Source organism: Suricata suricatta, chromosome 1 (assembly GCF_006229205.1).
Source record: "Suricata suricatta isolate VVHF042 chromosome 1, meerkat_22Aug2017_6uvM2_HiC, whole genome shotgun sequence".
Taxonomy (NCBI): Eukaryota; Metazoa; Chordata; class Mammalia; order Carnivora; family Herpestidae; genus Suricata; species Suricata suricatta.
The window spans coordinates 6949014-6960558 of NC_043700.1; the positions used below are offsets into that span (position 1 = coordinate 6949014).

Genomic DNA, 11545 nt, shown 5'->3' on the forward strand with positions numbered 1-11545 from the left:
CCCGTACTAAGAGGATCCAAGTTTCTAGAACAGGATTGAGAGACATAAATGGATAATAATAAAAGCACATTTCCTCCTGTCCTGATCTGTCCTGGTGATGTGTTGCATAGCCCATCACTTTGAAAAGGACGGAGAAAGACCACTGGAGTGAGAGGGACTCGTAAAAGAGCACGGAGAGAATTAAAACAGGGGAGAAGTTAGGTATGTATAGCAGTTCCTACATCGTTACAGTCATTAAAAAAAAAAAGACACCACTCTTCCTGGAGTTCTGATCTGAAACGAGAGCATAATATTTCTAAAACCTTGTGTGTGACCTTGCAATGTTTCTGAAAAGATAAAGGAAATGAGGAAGTTCTTCAGCTCTTCAGGTATCCGTACACATCATTATAGAGAGATGATAGATAGGTAGGTAGGTAGATAGATAGATAGATAGATCATTTCCATCTGTTTCTCATGCAGGAATGAGGCCCTGTGGTCTCTCATTCCTCCTCCTGCCTTTTCATTGCAGGTCCCAAAGCAAGTGGCCATGTGCCTACCCATCCCCAGTCAGGTCCAAGTAGCCATAAGGGGAAAGAGGCAAGCAAGGGAACCACCAGAGCCCGCCTGCAGGCCCGCCCCTCCCCCACCCCCCAGACTCAGCCGCTACCCTGGCTGGAGACTTCACTGTGGGCGTTACTATTGGAGGAAGGTTGAGGTAGGTTGCAGGAGACGATGTGTTCCCAGAATCTGAAGGTGAAATTATGGATACTTTTTTTCCCCCATAGAAACGTTATTCACTTCTGTTGAGTTCCATCATGCTGAGTACAATGCCTCAGGCAAATGATGAGTTAAAGAGGTTTTCATGGACTGGCCTAATGTCTAGATATTAAAAACTGTGCTTGGAAAAATGGTATTTCTACGAGGCCTTTAGCCAAACAAAACTGAATGAGAGTGATGTGTGATCAAATAGAGTTTGGAAAACACGTCCTTCTGTATGTCTCCTCTGTACTATTTACAGTGCGTATTAGCATATTAAAGGTGCTGAGAAATCATAAGTTTAAAAGGAGGAATCTTAACATTGCTTTTCCAGACCCTTTGTAAACAAAGGCCAGTGCCTCCCGCCCACGAAATCCCTAAACACTAAGAATCGTGCTTTGTAGGACAGGTCCTCAGATATTTTCCATCGAAGGCCTGACAGTAAAAACAAGTATGGACACTCAGTTAGGTTTGAATTTCAGATAAACAATGAGTAATTTCCAATAAAAGTATGCCCTCAACATGTCCCCGTAATTATAATGTGGTTCTGGTTGTATCCATTTTTATTCACTAAATCTAGAACCTACTCTGTGGGCAGTGACTCGGCCCTGCTGTTGTCACAGAAAAGCAGCCATAGACACGGCGTACACAACAGGCCTGGCTGTGTTCCAATACAGCTTTATTTATGAACTTGGAAATTTCAACTTCATGTAATGCTGGTGCATCCAGAAATGCCAGTTTTCTTCTGATGTATATTTTAACCATTTAAAAATGCAAAAACCATTCTTAACTTACGGGCTCTACAAAAACAGGGCAGGAGACTGACTCTGGCTTACAGGCTCTGGATTGTTCTGCTATAAGTACTTTGTGAGCTCCCGGCATTTAAACAAGGGGCTTCTTGTAATGCAGCTAATGTGGGAACTGAGGCATGCAAGTATCCATATCTGCCTTAGGACTGATTCCTCCCCCACTGCTAGAGAATTGAGCTTTGAGCTCTGCCATTGGGCTTCACCTATTTCAGACTCACCTCTTTAAAGATAAATCAGTGCCAAAATGGGTTTTTTATTAGGGGAGGGGGGAATACCCTGGCTTGGAAACCTCCCCAACGTGACTGGTACTCAGCAGACCACATGGCCCTCCACCTGTCCACCAACCCAATACACAGTCGTAGACTGAATGCCTAGACCAACATGTTAACTATTTGAAAACAATTTAAGGAACAAAGTAGAAACCAAAAGTTCATTTAACAGGTAAAAAAGTTAAAAATAAGACAACAACAACAACTCACGTAAGACAGGAGCTGCTTCTTTCCTTGAAATAGGAGAATTACGTTTGCGCTCAGAGATGTGGGTAGGAAGGTGATCAAGAGTAAATTCTCCCACTGTTGGTTTGACTTCAAACCATTCTAAAAAATAGGAACACAAAAACTGTTAAAAATTCACTTTGGCCAGTGCCAAAATAAGACACCATAATTTTAAAATGAGGCAAATTCTTTAAAGATCTCTGTTATATTCCTGAGAGTGAGGAGAATATGATGATTATTAACCCTCTCTCCACATTGTTCACATCTTTGATGCACAAAATAGTTGCCTTAAAAAAGTTACTTCAAAAAAATCCTTAAAGCTAAAGACAGTATCTTTATGTTCCTATTAGTTTTTTTGATAAGCTTTTATTTAATAATATGTATACAGAAAAGTGAACAAGTTATTTATTTACAGCTTGATGAGTTTTTGGAATGAATACACTTGGGGTGTCCCTCACCCAGATCAAGATACAATGTATTACTAGTACCCCGCTTGTCTCTCCCTAAGAAGAAAATACTGTATTGACTTTTGTCATCCATGGGTTAAATGATTTGTGAAATGTTGGTTATATTTCATAAAAATAAAATGCAGTATCTAATTTGCAAACATGTTTATACTATAAAAGTAGAGACTTAGAATAATTTCCATGTTTCCCATATTTCTCATTAACTAATTCTATAAGCCATCACACTTGGAAATCAATTTCCCTGTGCTTCTTAAGATTACTTACTCCTCTGTAGCTTGAAGAAGAGTCTAAGGTAATTGCTACTCATCAGCCAGACTCTGTTCATGCTAAATACAGCTCTGGTCAGTAACATCCTCAGAACTTTAATTATCACAGTTCATGATTTTGAGCTTCAAATCAGCTGTCTCAAAGATCAAGACTGGTGATAACAGACTACTACTCCAGAATCTGAAGGGTAGAGGTGATCCATGACCAAAGAGAGAGTGAGCTCAAGGGAGGACAAGAGACATGCAGGTTAACTCTGTGTGAGGATGGACTTTTAAATAAAAGATTAAATACTTGTGTTTTGCTCTATTAACCCCAGCTAGAACCAGTGAGTAACAGCGATGATGAAACAGACTACATATAAACAAACATTCTGTATAAAAATAATCATATCTGATTTGTGGTGTGAAATAAAATAATGTGACAAAACTAAAATGCTGAAGTGTGGTAGGGGGCTGACAAGGGGCCGTCAGTGTTTAGGGTCCTTATAGTTGGAGAAAGAGTAAAGATGTGAATTTCAGATGAGGATAAGTCTGCATGTTAAAATTTCTAGAATGGCACTACAAAGAGTAGAAATAAAACGTTGTCCCAATCAGTGGGAGGGGGGCGGACAGTCTTTACAAAAAAATTCAATCCAAAAGAAGAAAAGATAGGTGAAACAGAAAAAGAGAATAAATAAAGAGCACAAAATAACATGATAGATGTGAATGCAAACATAGCAGTACGCCATACAGTGAATGGAATCAAGAGGTCCACGCAGCAGGATGCTTCATAGAGGAAAAACCGGCAGGGCTTGTTTCCCAAGTACCACCACTTGCTCTACAGCCATAGTAGTGAAGATCAGATGAGTTGCACACATGGAGACAAATCAGTTGGGATATATATAGGAAACAGGCCCAGACACACACAGAAACTTGAAACGTTTGAGACATAAGGATATGTCAGCTCAGTAGGGAAAGAACAGACGATTCAAAAAATGGTTCTGAGATGGCTTGTTCTCCACTTCAGTTGCAGACAAATTAAGATTTTACAAGAGACTTAGCAGATAAAGGCTTTACAAACACTTACCCCCCATTTTATAGGTTCTGTTTTCACTCTTGTTTCCATGCGGGAAGCATTTTAGTTTGAGACAATCCCAAATATTTATTTTTGCTTTTGTTGCCTGTGTTTTGGATGTCATTTCCAAAAATTCATTGCCAACACTAATACTAAGAAGTTTTCCCCCTGTGTTTTCTTCTAGCTGTTGTATGGTTTCAGGTCTTATGTTTAAGTCTTTTCATCTATTTGGGTTTGATTTGGGGTTTGAGATAAGACTCCACTTTCATTCTTCTGCAAGTGGATATCCAATTTTCTCAACATGATTATTGAGGATATTGTTCTTTCCCTACTGTGTTTTCCTGGCATCCTTACTCAAGATCAGGTGACTGTAAATGGATGGATTGATTTCTGGGCTCACTGTTCTGTTTCATTGGTTTATAGGTCTGTTTTTATGCCAGTACCTTACTCTCTTAGTATAGTTTGAAGTCAGGAAGTGTGATGCTTCCAGCTTTGTTCTTCTTTCAGAGGATTACTTTGGGTATTCAGGTTCTTTTGTGATTCCATGTGAATTCAGGAGTGTTTTTTCTATTTCTTTAGACTGCCATTGAAATTTTTCACACTTGCATTGACTCTATAGATCAATTGGGTAGTATGGACATTTTAACAATATTAATTCTTCTAATCCATGAATATGGGATGTCTATTTATTTGTGTCTTCTTTCCTTCATCAGTGTTTCATACTTTATAAGGGAGTAATATCCAAAATGTACAACTCAATACCAGACAAAGCAAATAACCAAATTAAAAATGTGGCAAAGGACCTAAGTAGATGTTTCTCAAAATAAGATATACAAATGGCAAACAGGCATATTAAAAGGTGCTCAGCATCACTGATGATCAATAATCAGGGAAATGCAATCAAAACCACAATAATATATCATCATACCTCTGTCAGAATGGCTATTATCAAAAAAGACAAAATATCAAAAGTGTTCATGAGGATGTGGGAGAAAAGAGTACCCTTCGCTACTGTTGCTGGAATGTAAATTGGTACAGCCATCATGGAAGCAATATGGAGATTCTCCCAGAAATGCTGCAATGTAAATTGGTACAGCCATTATGGATATCTGCCTCACCTTACCCCGTCTACATACCAAGGCTACCACAGACAACCCTGACCTTGGTCTGGACAGCATTGAGAGTGAATCATTGTAATCCAGGATTTTCCTAAAGTACTTGCATCCTGATAGTCTTAAATATTCCCATCCCCTTTAGTAACTTGAAATGATATTTGAACTTATTTCCCACAAAATTTTATGTGAACATATTTGCTCTTTTCTAAAAAGAGAAATGTTAATATACTAAGTTAACCCATGCTTTCACTTAAAAAAGTATGACATAAACCACTCCAGTGATAATAAATCATTCCACTGCTAACATAAGCGAACCATTTTCTCTTTAAACAGGAATAGAAAAAGCAGAAGTGGGACAGTGGTCAGCTTTTCTTTCCTCTGTACTCAAGCACAGCCTCATTAAGTCAGGAAGAACGCAGTTGACTGTGTCCAAGGAAAACTTACTTGGATTCAGTTTTCTGCTTAATTTTCTTTGCATCATTTGTAACAGGCAGAGGAACTCTGCTTTAAGTTCATTGGTGAGTATGTTGGGATTGCTTTTTATCTCTGATAACCTAATGTTATCTTTAATCACCCTTGAAGCTGTAGACCTAGGAACCAGCGGCAAACGCATCTGGTAACTGTAGTCTGTGAAATTCACAAGGTCATCCCGGATGCTTTTAATTCTGGAAATAAAAAACAAAATACTGTTGATGAGCCACATCTTAACAATGACATTTATATTATCAAATGTTCAGATTAAGTTGTATCATGAGAAAATCCCAAACGACTTACTCTCTATGTGTTAACAAAGTATAAATCTCTTGTACTAATATTTCAGGTACTCCGACTTTGCAGTGAATTGTTCCATGGATTAGCTCCTTAGGTAATTTAAGTCTTTTTCTTGCCAGGAACTTTGATAGTAGAAAGAAAGTATTTTCATTATAAGACATTCTGTAAAAATCTTCGATTACTATGTATTGACCTTAACCCCCTTTTTTGTCTCTCAACTAACTTTTTAAAATTTTAATATGTTTATGAAAAGATACTATTGTTCAGCAAGAAAACGAACCATTCTATCCCATTCCAATTTGAAATGAGTATGCTGAGTTTCATAAGTGACTCATGACAAACTTTAATAACATTCTTTCCAATGTCAGCTTCATGGCTACGACACACACACACACACACACACACACACACACACGTGTGTGTAATCCACAACATCAGGAGTATACAATTTAAAACACAAACTTCTTAATGAAGTATCAGTGACTGCTAATTTACCTTCTCCAACTGTGCCCAGTTAGCCAACTTGACTTTCAGAGAAGTTCCATTTTGAAAGGATGTCAATTTAAGGTCCCTGGGGTAATATACAGTGAATATTTCTGCAATCAGGAAGCCATTTGAAAAATCCCTGATTAATGGTATTAAAGAAATAAAATGTTACTTTTACAGTTTGCATTTTTTTATAATCAACACCATTTTAATATTCTACACTGGCAGCAAATAACTTATAAAATTAGTTTTGTTTGGATCATTGCTCTAACGAGGACCTGCTATGGAATAGAATTTTGATAAGATTAGAAACACACCAAAGGCTTTGGTGTTCTTCTTATGAACCCAGACTATTAATTTGTATTGAATTTGCATTTTAACAAGATCCCTAGGTGATTCTGATGCACAGTGAAAATTTTAGGCATGTCTTTATTAAGGAATATTGAAATTAGTAAACCAGAGTCCTTGACTGCAAAAAAGTCATGGTCTTCATCTTTATGCAAATTAGCTCACATTCCCAGAGCAGACACTAACTGCCCGTTAAGTTCTGGGTGACTGCGGTTAAGCAGCAACTTTTTTCAATCCCTGATTGAAAAAGCTAGATGCCATCCGGAGGGTAAACTGATCCCCACGATTATTAATGTCCAGTGTCTCTAAAGAGTGAGCCTTGACTATCTTAATATTTTTTTTGTAGTCACCAAGGCATTGTATATTAGCTCAAGTCTAAGATATAATGATTGATTGAATGGATAAAATAATAAATGAGTGCTTCATCATGTACTTTCCAGGCCTCATCGCTAAAAGAAGGGGTGTTGTGGGGGGGTGGGGGTGGGCGTGCGCGCGTGGCGTGGAGGGGAGCGGGGGTCTGGGGGTCTGGGTCTGAAACCTAAACAAGGCTGAGTAGGCAGTCTGCGTCCTGCCCCTCGGCGGGGCAGGCGAGGCGACCGAGTGGTCGGCGGGTCCCCGGGCTGCTAGCCCCCGGCGCCCGCCTAGGCGGCTTGCTCTGGCACCTGTTGACGTTCCTGGGGAAGAAGGTGAGATCCAGGCCCTGCAGCCAGCGCAGAACCGACGGAGACAGGCGGGAGCTCTTCGGTGGGTGCGGATAGACCACACATTTTTTAGGCTTCCCTCGGATGGGAGCTGCTGGCTGTAGCGAACGTGACGCCGACTTTGGTGGGGCTGCCGCCGGCAGAGTCAAAAGCCTTCCTCCGGGGCCGGCGGCAGTCATGTCGCTTTCTGGGTTTCTATGGCAGCGGGCGGGGCGGAGCCGGGGCCTGGGGGCGGAGCCTCTGGGGCGGGGCTTCTGCGGGGGCGGAGCCTCTGGGGCGGGGCTTCTGCGGGGGCGGGCCCTGGGCCTGGCGTTCTCCCGGGTTTGGGGAACTGACGCTCGGGGCGGTGCGGTTTCTGGCCCCAGTCTTGGTTGAAGTTAACCTCTCTTCTAACCAACTTAGAGCTTCGCTCCAAATCCTTTGCCCTTATAACGTACTTTTTAGATTTTATGGATTCAGCCCAGCCAAAGGCCTTTTGTCAGTCAAGCATTTTGAGGATGTGAGAAGCTTCCAGAAGACAAGGTCAGTTTTTGTTTAGAAATTGGAAATGATAGAGTATTTGCTCCAAAAGGCCAAAGAAAAAAAATGTTCAAAATTAAAATGAATAAATGTCTAACATCTACAAACTTAACCAATTTCCTTAGTTGTTACATTCTTTATAAAAATTACATAATACTCGAAAATAGTATGTAAGTTTTCACCTTTCACAGAGAAGCCCTGGTATATGATTCATTCTTTCAACAATTACCTGAATCCCTAGTATGTGCCAGGCACTGACCTAGTTACTTGGGATTTATCAGCAACAATGCAGAGGGAAAAAACGTAGCATTGACAGTTACAAATTAAATACACAAGTTTATTAAAATTCTTTGAAAAGTTATGCAAAAAGACACCAGTGTGGCATGTACATACCTGTTATTGCAAGATAAAATATGGGCTAGATCTTGATAGTGGAGCTATATAATCTTTTGTGGCATGTTTATTCAGATATATGTGTATTAATAAAGTAAACCACAGGGCACCTGCATGGCTCAGTTAAGAATGAGACTTCGGCTCAGGTCATGATCTCTCAGTCTGTGGGTTCAAGTCCTGCATCCTGCTCTGCACTGACAGCTCAGAGCCTGGAGCCTGCTTCGAATTCTGTGTCTCCCTCTCTCTGACCCTCTCCCACTCATGCTCTGTCTCTCTCTCTCTTGAAAATAAATAAACATTAGAAAATAATAATAAAGTAAACCAGTGTGAGTCTGTATACGGTTTGAAAGAGAAAAACGAAGCTATGGAAGTGTTTTCTTTTTGCCCAATGAAGTTTCTCACGCATGAGTCATTCGGTCAGGGAACTTGTTTTGAAGAACCATTCTGAGCTGTGTTATCTGCTCCATCTTCACGATCCAATATGGTAGCCACTAGCCACATGTGGCTGTTTATATATAAATTTAAATAAAATAGACTAAAATGAGTGACACATACTACATTTCACCTGTTCGGCATCCACGTGTGGCTAGTGGCTGCCTACATTGTCAGCACAGATCCGACACTATCATTGCAGGGTGTTGTATTAGGCAGCTCTGCGCTAGATTATTTATAGAAGGTACACAGATATAAATACCAGTGAAAAGATCATGTACACCGAAAGGTTCTGCCATGGTAAAAATATATTAGTATCCGGGAGGAAGCATGTAATTTGGATTGAGGGACGCTAGGAGTCCTTTGAGAGAAGGTGACATTTGATTTGGATTTTGTAAGGCAGTGTTTTAAATTGTTTATGACAGAGGCATTGGAGGACCAGCTCTACTTTTTATTAGTTATGTGACTTTGGGCAAGCTATAAAATGTCTAAAAGGTGGAAATAAGTAGGGTTTACCTTAGAGGGTTGTGTTAAGGATTAAATTAAAAAGTTAAATATTCAAAGAGCCTAGAAGAGTGTGCCGCACATAGTAAGGTTTCAGTAAGGATAAATTGTTTCCAAGACAATCATGGAAATCTGTGGGACGGGAGAATGGGGACAGTTCCACACAGAATCACTACCTGGGAGCCAAAGCATAGATGATGTAATATGTGATAGGTTATTGGGGTTTTTTTTAAATTAAGTTTGTTTATTTTGAGAGAAAAAGCACAGAGGAGGGGCAGAGTGAAGGAGGGAGAGAGAGAATCCCAGGCAGGCTCCATACGTGCTCAAACATGGGGCACAAGCCCGTGGGCCCCAAACCCACGAACCATGAGATCAAGAGGCTGATGCTTGACGCTTAACCGACTGAGCCACCCAGGCACCCCCATATGTGAGGTTTTTAATGAGTATTAGGGTCAGGGAAAGTGTTTAGGCTTTAGCATGAGTGGTAACCCAAGGTTTAGGTGATAAGAGCCCAGGAGGTAGATTAGGGTTACAGATTGGGGCCAAATTGAGCACGGATTTGCTGAGGGTTAGAACTTTCCTGTAATAAATGTGCCAGTTGTCAAGCAGATCTGTCTCTGTTTCAAACACACTCTTCTATATTTAGCTCCTCTAACACCACCCTGTGATTGCTCCTTTGCTAAAAGCTTTATTAAATGTTGCCAACAGGGGGAGATAGAGAGAGAGAGGCCAGGAGGGAGGTGGGGGTGGGTAAGGGCACGTGCTGATCCCCCTCTGCTGGCATTCACGGGCTGTTGCCACAGCAACAAAGCCTAACCTGGCAAGGGGCAGCTGGCTGGGTCGCCAAAGTTAGCTCTCCTGGAGATTTCATCACACTGGCTCAGACGTTTTGCAAGTCCTGAGAAGTGGCCCTCCTTAAAGATCCCCGGATTTTACTCTGGCACCGTGCCTTTGAGCTCCTCAAGAGTTGGCGCCAGCTGTGTACTCTCACCCTTCAAAAGTCATTCCACAGAACTTCCCCTCGGAGTTTTCTGCTCTCACAACCCTCACTTCTTAAATGTGTTCTCTAGCAGGAGCAGTGGCAATTGCTTCCCGAATCGTCTGTTTCTGTTCATTTGGTGGCCCCATTTTAGTTTTTCAGTCCGCCGGCATCTGTTTACCCAGGTCCTGAGATTAAATTCCTGCTGTTTAAGTTGTGTAGTTACTCCCGTCTTCCTGACTGGATGCTGAGAGCTACTTGCTTTTATAGGAGGAGCGGGGTTCCCTTTACCACTAGTTCACCTGCTTCTTTACTAAGGCATAAGGTCTAGATGGAAAGTGTGATGTTCGGTGGGGTGTGAAGACACTCCAAGCCCTCTACTGATCTTGTGGCAGAGAGCAAGAAAGCCGATCTGACCCTACGGCAAGATCATGAGCGCGCACGATCGGTCCTACTAAATAAAAGCAAACTACTTTTGGTGCTTCTTGCAGATTGTTACAGAGGGGAAAAGTACTTCCCAGATCAGGAAGGGCATAACATTTGCTAGGATAGTGGTGACTTATTCCAGTAAAGATATTTCCAATAAAGAAACAAAAAACTGGCTACAATCGGAGTTACTGCCTGAGCAAGTTTGCAGTGATCCGCAGTGACCCTGCAAGATCCACCCAGCTTCTGCACAAGTCAGATAGCCCTCAAGGTCAGTCCACACAAGCCAGACAGCCTTCAAGGTCAGGGGTGGTTTTTGATGGATCACCTATTCAGAGAGTTTTACTCCATAGCGATCTTTGTTGAACAAGAAACAAAGTGTTCTCAAACAGGAGGCTACTTGCAGCTCAGAGTGGAAGCGGAATTTCTGAGCTAGTGCGAGGCGGATATACAGCCATGACAAGGTAGCAGACGGAGCGAGTGTTCCAGGCAGAGGGAACAGCAGGGGCAAAGGCAGGAGGCAAGTTCAGCGAGAATCTAGTATGCTCTCTGACTCTCCCACTGTGAACTTCCTTGTAAAGGCCCCTTGTGGTCTGTCCTGATGGCTGTCTATACTTGTTCCTCGGACACAGGAGTCTTCTGGGGGACACACTCTGGCCAGTGAACACTCCCACCGAAAAGTGGGTTTCACACAATCTTTTGGAATTCAGATGCCACCCCAGAAAGAACTTCCCACTGGGGTGGGAAGAAAAAGACTAGCATTAACAGCGTTCATCTGAGGAGTGTACCTGAGAGACTGAGAAAGCACTGAATCGAATGAGTTTACCCCAAAGTGGCCAGATTTCAGGGGATGACAGGGAAGCTCGGGATACACGTAAAGTTCTCTGAGAAGGATGAAGTTGGCTTTTATGCACCTGAATCTGTGCTTTATAAAATTTGTACCTACAGTGTAAGCCTCTTAGACACCAAAAATGTTTTGAAAAACATATCTGGGGCACCTGGGTGGCTCAGTCGGTTGAGCGTCTGGCTTTGGCTCAGGTCATGAT

At 41.6% G+C, this 11545-nt stretch overlaps 1 protein-coding gene and 1 long non-coding RNA gene across 3 annotated transcripts in view; one reads left to right on the top strand and one right to left on the bottom strand.

The window, feature by feature from the left end:
* The window catches only part of SPATA4 (spermatogenesis associated 4), a 17637-nt gene extending 10206 nt beyond the window's left edge, over positions 1-7431 (bottom strand). For both annotated transcript variants that reach the window (XM_029934030.1, XM_029934038.1), the window contains exons 1-5: positions 7208-7431; positions 6207-6336; positions 5715-5833; positions 5385-5605; positions 2024-2140 (exon numbers count right to left, since the gene is read on the bottom strand). In XM_029934030.1, coding sequence (XP_029789890.1) covers positions 2024-2140; positions 5385-5605; positions 5715-5833; positions 6207-6336; positions 7208-7425 — 805 coding nt within the window. In that variant the 5' untranslated portion in view covers positions 7426-7431. The remainder of the gene's footprint in view (positions 1-2023; positions 2141-5384; positions 5606-5714; positions 5834-6206; positions 6337-7207) is intronic.
* A 160-nt stretch (positions 7432-7591) lies between these two features.
* The window catches only part of LOC115287538, a 35120-nt gene continuing 31166 nt past the window's right edge, over positions 7592-11545 (top strand). The window contains exon 1 of the long non-coding RNA XR_003906529.1: positions 7592-7768. This is a non-coding gene — a long non-coding RNA (uncharacterized LOC115287538). The remainder of the gene's footprint in view (positions 7769-11545) is intronic.